Source organism: Thermobia domestica, chromosome 11 (assembly GCF_964235325.1).
Source record: "Thermobia domestica chromosome 11, izTheDome1.hap1.1, whole genome shotgun sequence".
Taxonomy (NCBI): domain Eukaryota; kingdom Metazoa; phylum Arthropoda; class Insecta; order Zygentoma; family Lepismatidae; genus Thermobia; species Thermobia domestica.
In genome coordinates, this window is record NC_137464.1 from 250195636 (window position 1) to 250217364 (window position 21729).

Here is a 21729-nt window from a genome sequence, read left to right on the forward strand (position 1 = left end):
AGATGCATGCAGAAATCTGATGTAAAGCATTTATTCTCCTTAATTTGTCCAGGTCTCTGTCAGAAGCGTGAGTGGATCGAGACATTCACTATCGTGCACTCAAGATCTCGAGAAGATAAGCGGTTATCGTACGCGCCTTTGGCGTGGGAAACACGGGTTCGTTTTCGGACAGGAACTGATGTGTTTCAGATTCTACATTAAGTGTAGGTCCACTTTTCGTATAGCCTTGCTGCTGAAAGGAACGCCATCTTGTTCTTTCCCCATTTAATTTAGTACACTTATTTCTCATCGATTCATTAAATTAGTATCGTACACTTTGGATATTTGCTTATGAAATCCACTGGAACGAATGTAATTGCGTTCTAAACCTTATCACATTCCGCATCCCACACCCGGCAAGATTTTCAACTCATTCAGGGCTTACAGTTTGGTAACGTTCACGTACACGAAATCATTGTGTGGCTCAAATTGTGGGGTCGTAGGTGGAATATGCTTCTGTTTGGAAATTCGTTTCCTCACTTCTGACTACGTCAAAGACACACTCACTATATGGTTGAATACGTTAATGGCAACAGAGTACAGCGACAGTAAACAAAAATCGGTATCACACTATTAGTGCTTGAAAAGTAAAGTGGGCAGTTTCTGCACCATGAACTTTTTGCAGACGTCATCGATCAATCAATATACTTTAGTTTCAGCAGAAAAGACGTAATTTCAGATCTATAAAACTCGTAAAGTAATATCCATTGAATCAAGATCTCGTCATCGAATTGGTCCAATACTACTTTGTGAAGATCTCGTCAACCTTTTAGATCTTCCAAAAGTTTAGGAACCGTGATTACTAAATGCATTAATAATTGATATAGCTTTTAAAAAATCTGGTCACTCTGTGTGTAATCGTAGGTGTTTCAAAGTTAAGGAAATGGTAGGTTTACATTTGAGTCATCTAGTTCCAAAACGGCTCTTGTCCATTTACGACAAATGCCAGAAATCTTAGAAAAAATGTAGGATAAGCATGTTTTGTAAAACTGTTAATACTTCATTGTGTTCGTGTGAAAATCGTGAACATCCTCAAATGTTTCCAGTTTTACAAAACGCATCAATCCTACAGTTTTTCTCGGTTTTCTGGGATTTTATATAAATAGACAAGAGCCGTTTTGAAACTGGACGACTCGTTTGGAATCTCTACCAGGATAGATGAAACATCGCGTCTCTACGATAGTATAGCTTTCTAGTTCTTCTATAGCTTTTATTTTATTCCATGTATTTGTTTGTTTTCTTATTGCCTATAACCAAAACTCTAGAGTAGGGGCGAACTGCTATCAAGGGTATATTCAGAAATTAAAATTTCAAGCAAAGATTTGGTTAACATAAGTATTTACATGACAATACATACTTATCAGGAACGAAGTTTGGTTACAACACAGATCAGAGGGTTAAACACAGTGATTGTGGTTATTGCTAGTTTAGCTTTGCGGGCAATCCTCCAACAGTGTTTATGGAACTATAAGATAACCCAAAGAGCTAAATTTTAAATTAATAGCATGCTGTTGGAAATAGAACAAAATATTTAGTGCAATTTGTTAGTTTCAGAGAGTGGAAAACAGGAAGATGTTTGTTTATTCCACATTTAGTGAATTTTGCAGATATTTTGTTTGTTTTGTGTTCACCTTCAGTAAAAAGTTAATAAGAGGTATTGTTGATATGAAGGAATATTTAAGTAAAATGTTAGCCTTAGCACCGGTGATGAGACGGATTCTGTAGTTGTCTTCCAATATAGAACAACATGTATTAAAGAACAACAACACAGAAAAGAATCCTTCTCGTAGATTTTTCTCTCTCTCATCCCATTTTAGTGATTTTAATAATATATTTACAGTACGGTACATAGAAACACAAAATCATCCATTAATACTGTTGTTAAGCACTTTGCAAATCATCGAGGGCAATGAGGGGCAATTCGTTCTCAGAAGATTGCATATTCCCCTTGTGTAATGCGAAGTAAATTTTCTTCTCAGCTATATTTCATCCCCATTTATTGAAAGTCTGGTAGTACACACATTGCTGTTAACATTGGTAATTAATTCTCTTCATAATTACTAACTGATACGATTATATGTATATCTATTAACAGTAAATAAAAATTCAAATACGTTAAAACACCAAAATATACAAAATCTGTAAACGGTTTCGAGCTTTCCTCACTTCTTCCTCAGCGAATCTAAAGAAAAACCAGTTGTTACATAAAAAGACATGCTGTATGAAAATTTCTGCTTGTCATCTTCCGGAACAATAGTTCTCAACCTGATGGGTGCGCTGCCTTTTGGGAGAGGGGCGAAGAGCAAGCAAGGGAGCCCAAGCTACTGACAGGAAAATATTACGAATGTTGTAACAAAGAAGCGTTAAATTAAATATTGTACGAATACAAAATAACTATTAAGTAAAACCAAAGCTGGTAAAAGAAAAAATAGTACTGCACCGGCAGAAGTTTTGCTGGAAATAAATATAAATTAAAAACTAATTAAGTAACTCTATGACCTATGGAAGCCGGAAATTCAATGCCGCGTTCACAAAATTTTCCACTGACTTCTATCCAGTCAGCTGGATCCAGTTTCTACTTTGTATTCCTATTTCTGTGAGATCCATCTAATATTATCCTCCCATCTGCGCTTAAGTCTTCCTAAAGGTTGTTTTCGTATTGGAATTCCAGTTACGACTGAAAGCGTTTCTGCTGTCTTCTATTTTAGCTATATGACCTGCCCACCTGAGTCTCTTAGATTTGATGACCCTAACAATGTTTGGTAAACGGTATAAATTATCTAGTTTCTCATTATGAAGTTTCTGCTATTCCCGTTCCTCTTGGATCCGAATATTCGTCTCAGGATCTTGTTCTCAAATAGTCTACGTTCTTCCCTCAGTAAGTGTAAATTGGTGTGAATTATTATTATTGAAGATATAAGAATTCAATTCTACATCTGAAATCGCAAAAGGGCAGGCCAATGAGTGGCAAGGAGAGGTACAGAGATGATGAAGAGGGGAACGCTAGGTAAACAAGGTTTGGAACCATTGGAACCACTGCTTTAGAACAAAAGTGATTTGATAAATTTGTAGTTCGTTACTAGGATTTCGGTCTGTTCCTAATGAAATGAAAAGACCTCTATACTTCTGCCTAACATCACAAACAACAAACACTCAATTGTCAAATATTTAACTAACATTCAATTGGAAATCACTCAACGAACTGATGATGATATACGTTGACGGTAATCTTTTAGCATCGAAAAGTTGAATTTTTCAGAACAGGAACAAGTAGTTTGCTTCAAATTAAAAAATAAATAAATAAATAAATAAATAAATAAAAAAAAATAAAACCAACTGAACAGGCGCTATTGACACAACGCACGATTCTAATATGAGCGTGAATCTCCTTCTCACTGTATCTGTGCAAGTCCCTTTACGAACACAAGTAAAGAACAGGAAGACTCTCAAAGAGAGTGGATTGCTATCAGGGTGGATTGATTTAAATCAGTCTGATTTAAATCACGATTTAAATCAAGATTTAAATCACTTGATTTTTTTAATAAAAATCATTGATTTAAATCGAATTCCGAAATAAATTAATTTAAAGTGAAAATAAGTAAAATCCCGTTTCTGTTTTGTTATTTCGATTATGGAAATTAATAATCATAATACAATGAGACTCAAATATACAGTATAGTATGAAAACAAATGTCATGCAGAGGATGATTAGGGAAAATCCCGTTTTGAACAGGTAACGGAGCAATCCTGCTTCCTTCTTTTCGTAACATTGGGTTTGGGTTTTAAGATCGTTAACTATTCAAACGGGGAAATCACCATCGACATTTAAGACGAAAATTCTTTTTTGTGTGTGTCTGTTTGTTCCTAGATAATAGGGTGTTTTTAGAGGGGTCCTATCCCCTCTCCATTTTTGTTTTTTGTTTTATAACTTTAGGAGAAATTTATGTATTTCATGCTGCAAGCTAGTTCTGTTTTTTTTTTTTTTTTTTTAAATAGGCTCCTGCCAAATATAAGTAACTTTTGTGAAAAAAAGTGTCATTTTGATAAACGTTGCTGTACTTTTTCCTTAATGCATAATCTTTTAAATTATATAATTAAATTATTATATTTAAATTATATTATATTTTTAGGTGATAGGGTAGAATCTTCATTATTCTATTAAAAAGTACCAATAAGGCTTTTTACTTCGTTTTCTTCAAGACTGGAGGCATTCTAGAACACGTTACATATGCTTTCACGCCTTTCTGCGTTGAGGCATAGTGTGTGATGACGTTATGAATTTAAAAAGATGATATTTTTTGTTATGCGTATTATTATTATTATTATTTGGCGGGTTATATTTTGCATTCAGAAGACTGAAATTTTGCACACTCGTTCAGTGCACCCCTTAATAATTTTCAGATGTTTTCAGATCTCTGTGTGGAAACAGCGGGGTCCAGAGGGGCAAAAATGATTAAAAAAAGAATATTTTTAACAAAAACAGATTTTTTCGTGATTTTCCCGCCTCAGATGGAGACATATGAATGGTACGGTTTCAAAGGCTGTTCTGTTCTGAAGAAAATGATGGGTACTATGCTCCTAGGATACAGGGGTGCCCATCCCCCCAAAGCTGATGGCGCACTCCCCCCCAAAACTAATAATCTCTTCCCTTCTCAAAACTCAAGTCCTCTAAAAACAATTGCCCAGTGTAGCAGTAGTTTTTATAGTACTAGTAATTGTTATTTTTGTTGTTGTTTTTATTTCCTGTAGTAGTATTATAGAATGCTTGTAGTAGTAGTAGGGGCAGTAGTAATTATAAAAATGGCATTACTTTTATTAGTAGTCTTTGCAGTGTACAATACTAAATATGTTCTATAAGGATATTGAAGGGTATAAAAACTTCTACACACTGTGTATGGCACAGGTATTCTTTTTTTTACAATTAGTAGTATTATTTTTGTCTTTACAAAATATTGATATAATTCCCTTGTACATGAAAAGTAAGATGCAAGTTACAAGTTATTGAGTTTGATACCAAAAGAAAATGTTATCCTCGAAATTAGCCTACAAAAAGAAGTGATATCCAACAAAAAACATTCCTGTAAAAGAGCCAAGTACGAGTGGCCTTAAAAAGAAATGAAATCACAAAAATAGGCGCCAAGTTCTGGTGGACAACAGTTACAAACACTCACTGGCTCACTTCAAATTTAGATTTGAAACTTGGCTGTTGTCTGTGTGCTTACCACTAGCTCACAATTATGTCACACTACTTTATAATTTTCAACAGACAACATAGGCAAGTTTCAAATCTAAATTTGAAAGTGATTCCTTGAGTGTTTGTAACTGTTGTTCACCAGAACTTGGCGCTCATTTTTGTGATTTCACTTCTTTTTAAGGCCGCTCATTTTTTTTTTTTTTTTTTTTTTTTTTTTTTTTTTTTTTACAGGAATGATTTTGTTGGATTAAATTATTACTGGTCGTGGTGGTGACATTAACCTACCCTTGATGTCCTTTATAGAGTAATAATTTTTTTCTTTGTTCACTCGACAAAGCAAATTTGTCTATACTATCGCTGTTGGGAATGCATTCTAAAATGTCTTTTTCGGAAGAAAGGACAAGCATGTCGGAGAGCCATACATCTCCCATGCTGTTTCTTAGTCTATTTTTTACAATCTTTACTTTACTCATAATCCTCTCTGCTGAGCAACTCGTTGCTGGTAATGACAGAAGTATCTGGTATAATATTGTTAGGTATGGAAAACCAGACATATCCAACAAACCTGTTCTCTCTTAAAACGAACCAACCTTTCCTTTCATACGGCTACTTGCGCGGTACTTCATTCATCGAGTATCGAAGCAGGGGGTACGGGGGTTCACCCCGGAAAATTTTTGAAAATTAGCTTCTCAAAATCGTGTTTTAATGCTATTCCGACAGTAAAATTGCTAATTCGAAAGTAGAGTAAAATCCCCCCCAAAATTTTTCTCAATGGCGCAGCTTGCGCCATACATCCCCCCTGTGGGCGGCCCTGCTAGGATAAATAGGGATGTCTCAGGAAACTGTTATCTGAGATCCTGTTTTATACGGGAATCTGGGGTATTTGGGGAATATTATTTTTCGCGGGCTTACTTTTGCACCTACAAGATTGAAATTTTGCACATTTACTCAGTGCACCCCTCAGTATTTTTCAGATTTGTTTCAGATCTCTGCTTTAAAACAGGGGAGGGGTCCACAAAGGTAATTTTTTTTTTTAAAAAAAGATATTTTTAACAGAAAATTCCTTTTTTTTTCATGATTTACCCGCCCCAGATACATGATGGGGACATTTGAAGGGACCCGTTTGAAAATTTGTTTTATTCTTAAGAGAATAATGAACAAATCATGATCCTAGGATAAATAGGGATGTCTGAGAAAATTTTTATATTACATCCGGGTCATCGTGGGAATGTTCTTAGCTCATTGTTAAATAATTTCCTCACCCTTACTACTCAAGATAGAAGTTGAAACTTTGTACACACGCTTAGTACACCCCTTAGTATTTCCCAGTTGATTTTGAGATCTGTGCGTTAACACAGGGGAATCCAGAGGGGATCAAAATTTTTAAAAAAAAGTAAAAAAAAAAAAAAAAAAGCCGACTACTCTCAAAATTTCCCGCTTCAGAGACATGATAGGGAAATGTAATGTTACCGTTTCAAAAGCTGTTCCATTCTAAAGAGAGTGATGTATGTACCATGATCCTAGGATAAATAGGGATGATGCTGTAGCTGCTTGACTGAAAGTCTATAATTTACGTTTAAAAGGAGCCATAATTTAAAAGGGTTAAGAAACATTGTTTGGGATTGATATAGGTTAACGATTGGGGATAATTCAAAATTCAACCCCAATACTTTCACTTAAATGGCATAATTAGCATTTAATACTAATTCCTAATGCTTTTTCTTCAGTTCGCGACTTGCATTATACGAGGAGAAAGATTTGATTTAAATCAAAAAAATCGATTTAAATCAAAAAAATCAACAAAAATGATTTTTTTTTAAAAAATCATGATTTTTTTCCACCCTGATTGCTATAGACAAACACACAAATTTAGTATTTTAATATATAGAATATTGGGGGAGGGGGTGAGTTTCTGGCTAACTTGGGTAAGTAATAGATGGTACCAAATGCAAATTATTTTTTCTTGTAATTTCGTATCTTTAATTTGCTGGTTCGTTTCGTGCTTATCTTGCAACGGATGCAGATCGGCGCCAGCTTTGCATAGCGACGCATTTCGTTAAATTCACTCTAATTTTTGAGTTACTGATCAATGTAGCAGCTGGGGGCTGCGGTGGCTCAGTGGTAGAGCATTCATCTCTGGTGCATAGGGTCCTTGGTTCGATCCCTACTCGCGCCAAGTGAACTTTGTGCTGGACAAACACTGTGTGCGTGGGTTTTTTCGTGGTTCTCCCGCTTCCTCGCACTTTCTTCATTCCACTCTTTCCTTTATTCCTCACCATCACTGTCTCTTTTAGCCTAGCTGGCATATCTGTGGGACTTAAAACTTAGATTTTCAATGTAGCAGCTGACATTTTTGTTAATGTTGAGTCTGTAGTAAATAATCTTAAAAGAGTATTCACGAAGAAAGAAAAACAACATTGATAGCAATATTTCGCCCTTTACTTAAAAAGTTTTTCGTTATAAAAGCCAAATACGCAACATTAAAATGGCAACTAGAAATATATAACTTAAAAGGTAAGTGCCTAATTTATTAATTAGTAATATGTCAAAAATATACCTAGTATTTCTATATATAATGTGATGCACTACTATTTTGACAGCCGTCATGCATGATGAAGCATGAAGAAATTTATCTGTTTATATATGTTACTTATTTTTATTTTTTTCAGTTGTTTATCAATATTTTGCAATATTTAAATCATTTGCCAAAGTTTGGCCATGACGTGATTGTTCACGTGTGTAAGTGATACATAATTGAGCATATAATAGATGCTTGTTAAGTATTGAGAGGCAGACAAAAGTGATTAAAAAAATAATTGTAACATAAATTTGAATAGATACACCTCTAATATATGTAATTAAAAAGTATGTTGTGCTAATTGGATTGCGATGTATTTCAGACATAAATCGTGGTGTATTTAAATATGGTATTTTACTCTCATACGTAATATTTATTATTATATATGATCATTTTCTTCCATTAAAAAGTTGTTGGTCATAAGTGAAGATTAAAGCATTTCTTTAGGCATCTTAGTCTTTTATTCGTTCTCGAGATAATAGCAAAATTATTAGAATGTAGTTTTCAATTTAAAAAAAAAAAAAAAGTATATAGATGTATTTTTGTGTATGATGTGATCAACTGAAACCAGTTTACAGACAGTATCTGCAAAAATACTAATGGTACGTAACCAACCTTTATACAAATGTAAAGACATCCATGATGAATGTCACAGCTTTTGTGCCTCAAAAGGAAACCACCGTACCCGTTGAAACATTTGAAACATACTGTGTGATCAATTAACGAATGCCATCCTTGTAAAATTTAGAAGTTAAAACTATTGACGGACGGCGACCTTCACTTCGTCATCTGAGTGAACCTTCCAGCGCCTTTTTTAGATGAGTAAATAAGTCACAAAGTGAAAGGTCAGGGCTGTAGGGAGGGTGACGCAACACTTTCCAGTATAGTTTTCAGCAAGTTCCGAACGTGTTCAACATGGGGACGAATCAGTGTCGCACAGTAGCATTCTTCATTAATAGTTTCTGCTGTGTTTTGAAGTTCCATTGCAATCAAAGATGTTAACCATGACTTTCCCTGCAGATGCTTCTAACTTCAATTTCTTGGGGCGTGGGGATGAGGGATTGTGTATCGGAAGATTTTGAACTTGCTTCAATATTGTGGCTTCTGGATTCATCCAGCAGCAATTAGAAACAAGAAGTAATCTCCCGTTAGCTGGTAGCACGACAAATGTTCAATGGAATATGCCATGCGCTCTAACTTCTTCGTCGACATTCCGAGAATTCACTGCATTCAAAATTCGTGGTATCTCAAATTTTTATAATCTTCTGAGCAATATCATAACTCATGTTGAATTGCTCTCCTACGGGTCGAATACGTCGGTGTCTATTCGCACGAATAGCTTCAGACATCTTTGCTCAGTTGTCCTCAGTGGCAATAACATTGTCTTGATCAGGACAGATATAATCACTTGTATCCCAACGTCCTTCCAAAAATATTTTTGACCAATCGACTACAGTTGTTTTCGATATGCAATGCGTTGCCATACACGTCGATATGCAATGCGTTGCCATACACGTCGATATGCAATGCGTTGCCGACGATATGTTAAGCTGGTTGATCGTGAGTAGTAAGGAAATGTCTGACAGCACGTTGATCACGTTTAGACAAGTTCTGGATACGGAACCCATTCTTTAATGGTTATTCCTGCAATGAACTCCTCTCCTCCAAAATAAACCATCATTTCTACTGTACGTGAACAAGGACGTATGACAGGAAGTATCACTATAAAACTACACATTTGCCACACCATGTATGGTCAGCTAACTAGTGTCGGTTGATCTTCATAAAATAAAATCGTAAAAAAGCTCCCCTTGCATTTATTTGTAATTCTCCCCAGTTTTTTTGAATCAGTGATTCTCATATAATTTTTATTTCTTCATGATATATTATTCTTTGTAGGCAATCCCTGCAACACACCCTTATGTAAAATAAGCTGGTCTCCTACTGTTAATAAGTACTTAGTGCCCTTTACAGGATATTAGATGAACTAGAAGGCGTTAATCCAAATATTATTATTGGGAACCATTATTCTAAACATTCAAGAGTCGATATCCCTCCCTTTCATTCATCAAGTGGCTAAACTTTTTTTTTCTTTCTTTGGGCACAGTTATTATTAAGCACATATTTTTTAATTTCTTTTCTAATTGAAATCTTAACTATTTGAATCAATATTCAGTTTTCGGTCATTTGCATTGTTGCACAGACTCGTTCAATATTGTTTGGTTCGATCCCATCTCGCGCCAAGTGAGCTTTGTGGTAAACAAACATCGTGCGCGTGGGTTTTCTTGGGGTTCTCCCGTTTCCTTCCACTTTGTTCATTCCACCGTTTCATTCATTGCTCATCATCACCGTCTCCTTTAGCCTAGCCGGCATAATCGTGGGACGTAAAACTTACAAGATTTTTCGTTCAATGTTGTATTCCAGCATATTATTATTATTCTCCCGAATAGCTTTCAAGTGAATGCTACAATTTGTAGACAAGTCTCTAAGTTTAAAGTAATCCAACCTGAAGTACTTTTACAAATAGTTCATTCATGTTGATAAAAGGTACTTAAGACATTATTAATTATAAGATTGAATATGTGTTAGAATGCAGCTGCAAATGAAAGTAATAGAGCCTGTTCACTGATTGAACTATCTTTTGACCTAATTTTCGAAATAGTTGTGGAATTGTTGCTAACACGACTTGGGATGTGAAGCAAATAGTTCAGTGAATACAGAGATAATAGCCAGATCGCTTTATTGAACTAGAAAGGGCATCTCCAGTTACTCCCTAATTTCTTGACCAATGAGTACCAGGATCGATATAGGTATGTAGAGAACCGGTAGACTATGTAGGTCACGAATATGTTGGTTTCGATGTTGCAAAGTGAGGTGTGTTCGAACAGGAGTCGAAAAACCGATCAAGGTCCTGATACTGTTGTAATCACTTCTCGGGTCACCGTGCGCCACTGAAGAGGTTTCCTGTGAAGATCTTTCGATCTATCCTCATCTTCTGACTGCTGTGTAATTTTATGCCACACATTACCCATGAAACCAGAGAGATCCAGCAGGATCCTCACAAGAAGTGACGAGAACCAGCGCAGAAGCATGTATTGTTTAGTTTTGGAGGTGCCCATCTCCGGTGACCGACGGGTCCCTCGGGCAATGTGAGTATGGAGAGAACACTTTAGTTTCCGAATATGCAAACTGTGATGTCGCATTTGAAGTTGTTCCAGTGCCAGGGCCCAATCATGCTTCTGGGCCGTTCTCGTCACTTCTTGTGAGGATCCTGCCTAATCTGTGTGGTTTCATGGGTAATGTGATGCATAGAATTACGCAGCAATGTCAGAAGATGGGGATAGACCCAAAGATCTCCATTGAAAGCCTCTTGAATGGCGCACGGTGACCCGAGAAGAGACTACAACACTGTCGGGACCGTTGATCGGTTTTTCCACTCCTTTTTGAACACATCTGATTTTGCGACTTCGAAACCTACGTATTGTGATCTACAGAGCCTACCGGTTCTCTGTATACTCATATCAACCCTGGTACTCACCGGACAAGAAAATAGGGAGTCAACAATGCATTGGGTGAAGAAGCCCTTTATCTTTCCAATTGTTCGTTTAGAGATAAATGCACTTAAAGTTGCAAATTTTTCTCGGTATATACTGACGCGATGTTAGCGCCATATGAACTTCTACTCGGGTGTTGTCTCAGTAGACGAACTCTTATCAATACTGTTCAGCGTCGAGTTTGCTTCATAAGTAACAACTTTTCTACTATTGGTGTACTTTCTCTATCAGTAGACGGAGTCCAGGAAATTTATGCTTACAAAGATAGCCAACATATTGAGTCGATACTACTATTCTGTCTCAGACTCTCACATTATTTGATAGTTTAATCGTTTTCATATACTCATATCGATGGGAATCCTTTAAATTTCCATAGCGCCAATTGGGAGATTATAACGTTCTATTTACGACTTTCAAATTCGACTCTGCTGTACATGAGTCATCCAGTACTGCTCTAGAGGTTGATCGTATATCTTATGATATGTTGCGCAGCGTCTCCCGTGATAACTGTTTCACATTATTGCAGCTGTTCAATCTATCTGGAAAGAGGAGACTTTTCCCACTCAGTGTGTGAGGCTTTGGTCCTTACCATCTTAAGACCAGAGAAAGTCGTAATGAATGCCACCAATCTCTCCTTTCGTAATCATATGATGCTCTGAAAACAGTTCTCCACTTTAATTCGACAGCCGCCTAATATGATGTTCGCAGTTCTAAAATTTTCCTTCTTGTTTCACTAAATCACAATTTTCGTCATAATATGGATGCTGTCTCTCCAATTCTAAACTTGCATATGTAAATCATCTCTCTCTGTCCCCATATTTGAATCTCTTCTCTCTCTCTCTCTCAATGTCGTCCATTGTGAAAGCACATGGCTTGAGATCAAACCCTCGACTCTTGAAACCAGATGCAAGCGCTCTGGCAATGTGCTATCCTAACTCTATAGATTTATTGCTAAAAGCAATGTAATTTTAGATTTTGCCCAATTCCCGGTGGAGTCACTCGGTTGAAAAATTGTAAAACGCTTTTTCAGGCCAGCCACCCTGAATGAGGTTTTCCTGGGTTTTTCTCATTCACACCAGGGAAATGCCGGGGTGGTACCTAACTTATAGGTTCCAGGCCGCCTTCTTTCATCCTTCCCTTTCCCCGGATTGTGTGCTTGCCGAGGACGTCATCCCTCAAATCGTGACGGGCTAAATGGTCTTAGATGCCGAAAGCCCAGAAATCTAAATCCTAAATCCCTAGATTTTGCCCATGGGGAGATTTTCCGCCGACATAAAAGTTTCATATTTTATTTTTGTATTACTATACATTTAAATCAAGCAGTATGCGTTTATGAAACTCAAGGGAGGAGGAATAACACCCTCCTATCCTGGCCAATTAACGCTCCTGAAACACATGCTTGCAATTACTGAAAAGAAATGAAATTAATCATTGAATAACACTCATTTCTGTCAGTAGTTTTTAGAGCTCTGCGCCTGCATTATAGACTTTGGGAAATACAAAACCTACTGCCCTGATTGACAGTTTCCATAGATGTCACGAGGAGCATCATCTTAGTTTGCAGTCTTTGAAGAAGGGAAAGCATACAAATAAAGGCGTTTATGAAGCTATAGGAACATTTTGTGACATTTTATTATTATTATTCAGATTCTAAAAAGGCATTTCAAAACAAACGAATGAAAGAGACGGTTTTAAGAGCTATAAAGCTTGTAAACATGGTTTCTGTTTTTTCTGTCTGAATGGAAAGAGTATAGTACGTCAGACAGATTGCTTTAGACAAGGGGAGGAGGAGGTCGGGTTGGATTAAATACGAGGAACAGTTAGGCGATCGAGGTGTGTGTTTTTCTGAGTACATAAGCACATGGCGCAAGAGTTTGTTAGTAATTTGAACAATTTAAACTTAAATTTTTGTAAAATTTTCTATGCCGGGTACTGTACCAAGTAATTGGAGACAGTTTCAGAATAACTTGACAAGCGTGCTAGTATTTAATCTAGCACTACATTCCAAATTAGACCTCCCTTTTCATTATAGCAGACAAAAAATTCTAACGGTAGTAGGTAGGAGTTGATTTTGACTTTAACGTCCCTTTCAATAGCGAGGCTATATGGGACAGGACCTACTGATTAACGTGGAATCCGAACCACGTGAGTTCCCTGTAGTAGGCAGGAGTTCCTATAAGCTATACCTTTACATTAGCTTGAAATATATATATATAAAGTTCATTGCATTTGCTTCGGAAATAGACCGCGTACTAGGAATGCGTTTGTGTTCATTTTGTGAAAAAAATAGGGTTTATAATTTAAAATTACTTTCTACCATATGTGGGAAAGCGTATAGCTTTTCAAAATTTACCCAAAAGTGTTTTGGGATTCCGAAAATAATTTTATTGTAGTAGTCCATAAAGCGTGACGGATATTCAGTGAAATAAGTAAAGGAAGAAATTGTGTCGTAAGTGTCTGTTGGCAAGTGGTGTCTTGTGCTGTTTTGTCGGGTATGAAGGTTAACTTCCTTCTCTGGAAAATATATTGAAATTAACACGTAATCGGATAGAAAACAATTTATGATGGGACAGTGTTGTGCGACGCAGTGCACTAGGGAGGGTAAAGAAATACCATTTTGTTGTGTGTTTCCTTAACAAACGTATTATTCCTGTTACTCATTGACTCGCTCAGTTAACCATTTTGGTTGTTCTGAGAAGGGAGATGAAATATATAAAATCGTAATATTTTTAATTAACTTATCCGAACGAATGTAGACATTTTGTTGGCGTTGTCGACATTCATACGGCTTTCCCGGACTCGGAATTCAGAGAAGCTATTTTGGGTACTTTTTTTTTTGGGGGGGGGAGAAAGGGTCCTCAGTCTCATGAGAGAAACACCGTATAAGCCCTGACCACGTTTTTGCAGCTTTTCTTTTTTCCTTGTTTTACTTTCATTTCAGTGTTAAGTTCTGAAACTTAATTAACTCTTTCGAGATTTATTGTATACATTATATACCATATGTTCTCAGAAAAAAAAAAATCCTTATTTTCCCTGAATTCCCCTTTTCAGGTAGAAGACGGAGATGCGAATGGTACCGTTTGGAAGGTTGCGTTTGTCTGAAGAAAATGAGATACGAACCGTGATCCTAAGATAAATAGTGATGATGCAGTACTGCTTGAGTGCAAGTAAAATTTACCTTTAAAATCCCAAAAGGGTTAATGAAATCATTTTTTGGGGGGAGGGTGTACTTTGCGTTTATGCCCTGTAGGCTAAAGGAGACGAATGATTATGAAATATGAGTGGAATGAGAAGTGGGAAGAAAGGAAACCTACGGACGCGATGTTGTGCCCTATAAACTTACGTGGTATGGAATAGAAACTACGTTAATAATCAAATGAGAATGAAAAGAAAAGAAAAACTCGAAAACTAAACTCCTGACGCAACAGCCCTAAGAAGAACAAGGCCTTCCAGCCGGTTTGTTGCACTCATTCCTTTGGGATGAGATCGGCTTCCCTCGCCATTAATGTTCCTTTCTAGACCGGAGTTTGCTACCCTTTTCTTCTTTCTTTCAAGGAGAGCTCCCCATTTATCCTCATGACGCCGGGTGGACACCGTAGTCCCAATACATCTGGTGAACACGAATCACTCATCTTTCCTCTGACCCAGATCTGGCATACTTAAATTCACTGATCTGGGAGACCTGAGACATGTTCCCATGATTCCCATATATATCTATTATATAAAATGATTTAAAAATGAGTGACTATGTTTGTGACTTAACTCTTTTAATAACTCTTGAACCACTCGATTCGATCTCGATCAAATTTTCAGCATAGATGAAGTTCTGGTCGGGGATGGTTTTTATCATTTCACTTTGACGGTGTAACGTAGCGGAGGGTTGGAGGGATATATATATATATATATATATATATATATATATATATATATACAAATGATAGAAAATAACCGATATTAGTGTCGAATCCATAGTTTTCAGGGTCGCTGAGATGAACAGTGACATTTCCGATGCCGTTTAAATCCAAATTCAGCCCCCATTAGTACTTCTAAGGGGGATGGTGACGTAAAAATAATTGAAAATGACCAATATTAGTGTTGAATTCACAGTGTTTGGGGTCCCTAAGTTGATTAATGATAGTTTTGGTGCCCTTTATGTCCAAAATGAGACTATTCTCCCCGTGCGAAGAACGAGCATTCTGCTAGTAAGTAACTAAAAGTGACATCATTAAAAAAATAATTATTTGATAATATCATCTAAAACGTGTGTTAGAATCTATTGCAGAATTTTATCGCCTTTAAGATTGCGAATGGTGAGAAAGACGGCAAATTTGTTACGTAAACAACAACAATTGAAGTAGAGGGTAGATAAAGGTTTTTCTTCCCTTACATATAAACTAAGCACGCGCCTCTTAACTGTATTGCCGAACATCAAAAGATAAAGAGCAGTAAAAGAGTTATAGGATCTAAAGAAGCCTAAGATGCCTAATAAAATAGTTATTTTTAAGAAAATAATAAATAAAATAGCATGTACAAAACAAACTTTACTGTTTTTTAATTCTTTTGTAACTATTTTCAAAATTTCTACATCAGCCCTTGTTGCAGGAACCCACCCATTCTTCAGTGCAGCGACATACAGAAGGTGCTACGGACTTGCGAGTTGGGACTGCAGCAGTGGCTCTTTCCAGTGTGGCCAAATATTGGGTGCTAACAAACCTGTTTCCTGCACCTATACCGCAGGTTTCTGTGTATGGGCTGCACAGGGTAAAAAATATAAATCATTTAATTTTTTATACTAATAAGTACTCACATATTATTAAGTAAAAATTAGAAACTAATCTTTATAATTAGAAACTAACTAACACTAATAATATTTTTAAAATGAATGGCTGAGAGACATTTTTGTCTGCCTCTGTGAGGAGATGGCCAAGCTTTATGCACTATCCAATTAAAAAAAAAAAAAAAAAAAAAAAAAAAAAAAAAAAAAATTACAAATATGATTTATTTTGTAATTGAAGAAATTCTATAAAGCAGCGAGGCATTATTATTATGAAGTAATACAAAAATCAAGTTCCTGAATGATGATGAATGGATGAGTAAACATACATTAAAAATTCCCTCGAAAGTCAAGGGTATGTCAGCAAGTTTCCCTTCACGGTTGATGTTAAGTTAATCTTATGTGTCATTTGCATGATTTTGTTTTGTTGTTATTATATAATACATTTATTTTCAATTCAGACGTTGTTTTCTCTTCGTACGATTAATACCGATACCTGATTACTTTTGAAGCCATTGCATTTTGATTATATAAAATCCTTTTCTTCCGTTTTGGTAATGTTACCCATCCATGTACGCTTCTCTGCATCTGACGCATGTTCCCAGAGTGCATTTAGAATTTTTGTATGAATCAGTGGGCAAGTATTCAACAATTGCTTAAAGGTAAAGTAATATTTTATATTGAATTTGGCAAAATCATATATATAAGAAAGATGTTCGTACAGTTGAGCTTGAAATGAGATAGGGTTCTACATAAAAATGGAATCAGTTAGAAGTGTATAATCATGGAAATCGGACTGAATTACAAGATTGATCAAACACCGTAATTTACATTCCACCGAGTATTTCAAAGGTTAGCTATACTTAATGTATACATTATATGAGAGAAAGTAAGTACTAGAGAAAATAGAAAAGAAATAAGAAAAAAATAGACTTTGGTTGATGATAAGAATGAAGATTGGTTCATTGCAAGTGATAGTATGAAGATAGAACGTTAGGTAATAACATTGATGTTGTGCCGATTGTCGTACGGGGTTCACAAATCATGAGCATGTTACGACCGTTACGAACTTACTTACTTTCTGATTTTACAGATTGAGTATTGGTAATAGTGATGAAGTTACACACAGGACAATTCAAAATGAATGAGATAACAGAAAATTTACCTGTGGCTGGTGTAGTGGATTTGTTGTGGAAATAACTGTAACATATATTAATGATTATATCTATCAAAATTTATTTATTTCATAAGGACAACACAACAGGCTTAATGCCCAGTTACAGAATCGTGTACATAATTGTCTAACATACACTATTATATATACATAAATATACGTCGTTTAAATATGCAGAAGCTGTTGCCTTACAATTATTTTGAACTTGTTTTCGGACATACTAAATACATCTACTACATGAAATCTAATCATTTCGTTATATGAAGCACACTCCACAGAGGAGACTTACTTAATATGTTAGTTCTTTCTTTTCTACAATAGCAGGTCCCACTGTTTGCTGTTCTACTCTTAACATTTCTGAAACTAATTCTGCACAATCAGTTTTACCGTTTAATAATTTATGTAAGAACAAAGAAATCAAAGATACCATCTCCTTTTTGCTAATGTTCGAAAACTAAAATTTGTTACTAAGTCTTCATAGGGGACATATTTTTAGTAGGAACTGGTTTTCTTGTATGCAAGCATTTTTAAAAATTTATACTGTGTATTTTCTATGGCATCAGAGTATTTAGTGACCTTTGGTGTTCAAACAGTATAACAGTATTCTAATTTTGACTTCACACACGAAAACTATAGCCTTATAAATGTTGATTTTTTTTGTAGAAGCCTGTCCTGTCCTATAAATTAAACCTAGGTTTCTGTATGCATTACTCGTTATTGGGTCAATGTGTTGAGCAAAGGTTAGTTTGCTATCAAATATAGCTGCTAGATCTTTAATAGTATTTGGGTAGACAAGGAAGTGCTTCTTATTGTATAGGCAAATACCCCTCCATACGTAAGTCTTGACAATGTAAGCAAAAATTCGACGTTTAATATGAATTTATAAATCTATCTATAAGGATGTGGGAGAGCAAAGTGAATATCTTTTGAGTTTATTGATCTCTTTAAATTTCACTTGACAACACTGAACAAGTCTTCATTTCCGAAATTGCCCACTAACTTCGCTGGTATGCAAAATGGCAGTATTATCGATAGAGATGACTTATTGTGTGCTCGAATACGTTGGAACTTCACATTAAAATTTGGTAAATAGGCTCCGCACAGGCACAACATTGTAAAAGGTGTGAAACAGTTTGCGGAGACAGAAGTACTTATTAAAAGGAAAAAGCATAAGGAAACAAACACGAAGGTGGCAAGAACTTGATTATCGTGTAGGTATCTACCGCATCACGAAAAGGGCCCACATATAATATCTCTAAATATCTATGATGAAATGTGAATGTCTGTAAAAATCTTGGAGAGTTATGTTTCATGTTATATCGGTTTTTCTACAATAAGTTAATTACACCAGTCACAGGTACAAAAGAAAATTACCTGTAACTGCTGTATAGTATATTTATTGTAACATTTCTTTTTTTGCACCATTCATTTTGAATTGCTGTGTATTGCTTCTAGGATGAAATTAGCAATTATAATAATGAATTTCTGCTCGGACAAAGAAATCCGTAGATATTGTAATTGAATACAAGAAAAATAGATTTTTTCAAAGAATTATAGTGTTGATGTTTTATGAGTAAACGTGTAACAAAGAGGAAATATGGAAGAGAACAGAAATCTTTGATTAGGCCTATTGTAATTAGCTTTAAGGCGTCTCTCTCAATCTTAATAAAAGTTCTCCAAGATAGTGCTGTTTTTAAACAAACATTAATATAAGGTTTTGTTTTTACATTTCGTTTCTAAACAAACATTAATATAAACTTTTGTTTTTACTTGTTTTTTAATAAACATTAATATAGGCTTTTGTTCTTATGTGTCGTTTCTAAACAGACATTAATATAGTTTGTTTGTGTGATGTTTAAAGAAGAAACAGTGATGTAAATAATAATAATAATAATAATAATAATAATAATAATAATAATAATAATACATGAGAAATTATAATAACTAAAATGAAATGTGGAATACGTATGATTTTAACAGTTGCGGAATGTAAATATTATTCACGAAATAAATTGGATGGCTTGGGAACAGCAGACAAACAAATTCTGCGGATAATCCGCAAAATAGCCGGAAAACAAAACCAATACGAAAACTACTGAACAATTTTTATTTACAGTAGGGGGAGGGGAAATTATACATACAATTATGATTTAATATACAGTAATTTTCTGAAGTTACAACTTTGTTGGTTTACTTTTTAACGCACACAAAGAAACACAGAAAGAAAAACTGTAAACTGTTTTTATTTTTTCGTGTTAAAACATCTTTTTATTATTTGTGTTTCTAGTTTGTTTTAAATATTTAAACATTTAACATTTAAACAAGCACTGATAATCGAAAGTTTACTGTATTTGTTTTTGATCAACATCATACATGTAAGAAAGTAAGTTCTATCTTATGTCAAGCATTTTGAATGAGATAAATTATTTCTTGACATAGCTTTATTTATTAGTAAATTTATTAACAATTTATATATAAAACGTAACCAAATCGGGAATGAAGTTGATAATAATTAAGTAATTGATACAGCACAATGTATAAGAAAGATACAACAAAAGCGTCCTTTGAGAATGAATAAGCTTCTACACATTGCGAATTTTAATATTCTTTTATATGAATGTACTGTATATTCAAATCTTTTGATTTTTGTTGTCTTTCTCGTATAAATTACTCGTTTCTAGTAGTAGATAAAGATCATGTGTGAGGTTCTCCATTAAGATAAAGTGTTGAATACATCCCAGACGCTGTCAGGTTTAATATAAAATCTAACAGTCATTTATAATAATACAATATGCACACTCATGTCCAAAATGATTGTCGCATATCTATAACTGTCTTCTTGTAAGAATATAATTTGATAAAGATTTTGCAGGTACTTTTAATACTGATACTGTGTGTATAATCGGGAAATATATATTTGGGTTAAATTTCATAGGAAAAGCGTTATAAATACGAAAATTAGAATGAGTAAAATAAAATGTTGCTAAATGGACAAGAAAGTTTTATTTTCGTTTTATTGTTCTTATTTACTGCTCTTTTGACATACAATTTGCCACATACATATGTTGGCCGATTATACACGTACTAACATGATAAGAAATACCGGGCGAATTCGTTATTAAATTATATTCCTACAACAGCATATTTATAGACATGCTACTATAATTTTGGACATGAGTGTACGTGTGTTGTTTTGATTGTATTGTCTCATTAATTAAAATGGACTCACATTTACTGGTATACAATAGTTCAGCATGTTATCTATCCTCCTTTCAATAAATAATTATGAATTAGTGAAGTGGATAACAACAAAACAACTGAAAGTAAAATAAAAGGATCGATCGATTATTGTATTAAGTGCATACAAATTAACCCTGAATTGCAAATTTAAAACATTAATTGCTTAGTTTTGTAATTATTATTTGCAGTTGAAATTTAAAATGTAAAGCCAAGTTTTTTTTTTATTTTTTTTTTTTAAAGCTTCCAAGTTCTAGGAAAATAGTTTTAATTCCCGTGTTACTCAGACATCGAAAAGCCATTTTATTTTAAGATAATATATATTGTAAGTGCTATATTTGAAAGGGTTGCTTATAGTATATGCATTATGCGAAAAATTCAGTGCGTATGCTTAACCATTTACAAGGAGATTAAATAGGAACAATTATTTTGTGAATTCTAGTATACCTAACTGATACACAGGGTAGTCTAAAAGTGTGGAAACACCCTAATAAGTGGTAAACGGTGAAAAAATATAACCAGAGTAACAGTTTAGGTGAGAAATAAAAATGGGGAGAAATGTTTGAGGACACATCATAGTGATGTTCGCTATATTGAATTATATGTAGTTGTCTGATTTGGAAACAATTGCATTGATACGCCAGTTTAATTGCAAATTTTCGTAGAAATTGAATGACACTGTTATTTTTGTTGTAGCGCTAACCATTATGAAATTATGACTGTTTTCTTTTTGTGTCCACAACAAAAGGAGTTAGTCATATGGCAAGGTCTTATTGTTACATACGTGTTTGGTGGGTTCCCCATTCCGTTCGATTGTCACAGTATTTTGAGTTCCCAATCATGCAGAACTTTTGTAAAGTGCCGGCTGTAATTGTTGGAACGTGCGTCCCAAATTCGTCCCTTAAGAGATGCAGAACATCCGTAATTTTTACCACATACACACAGATTTCACATGGCACAATATGTAGTAGAAGTCAGGTCAGGGGAACGAGGTGGCCATTCCACAGCACGTCGCTTCGACTAATTAACGCATTAGGAAACTGCTGATCGAGGTACCATATGTGTGAGGCGTGCTAGAAAAAGAGAATTCCCCATCCTCCGACAGCAGTAATGACAAAATGTCTTCTTCCAACATGCGGCGACAACCCATCGTCGTTAGGGTCCCGTCGATGAAGAATT

At 35.0% G+C, this 21729-nt stretch overlaps 1 protein-coding gene across 4 annotated transcripts in view; it reads left to right on the forward strand.

Annotated features, from left to right (window-relative positions):
- The window catches only part of LOC145664914 (uncharacterized), a 63273-nt gene that overhangs the window by 22567 nt on the left and 18977 nt on the right, over positions 1 to 21729 (forward strand). For 3 of the 4 annotated variants that reach the window (XM_081732012.1, XM_081732013.1, XM_081732014.1), the window contains exon 3: positions 15956 to 16126. In XM_081732012.1, the coding sequence (XP_081588138.1) occupies positions 15956 to 16126 (171 nt within the window). The remainder of the gene's footprint in view (positions 1 to 15955; positions 16127 to 21729) is intronic. The other variant, XM_081732015.1, reaches the window with a different exon arrangement.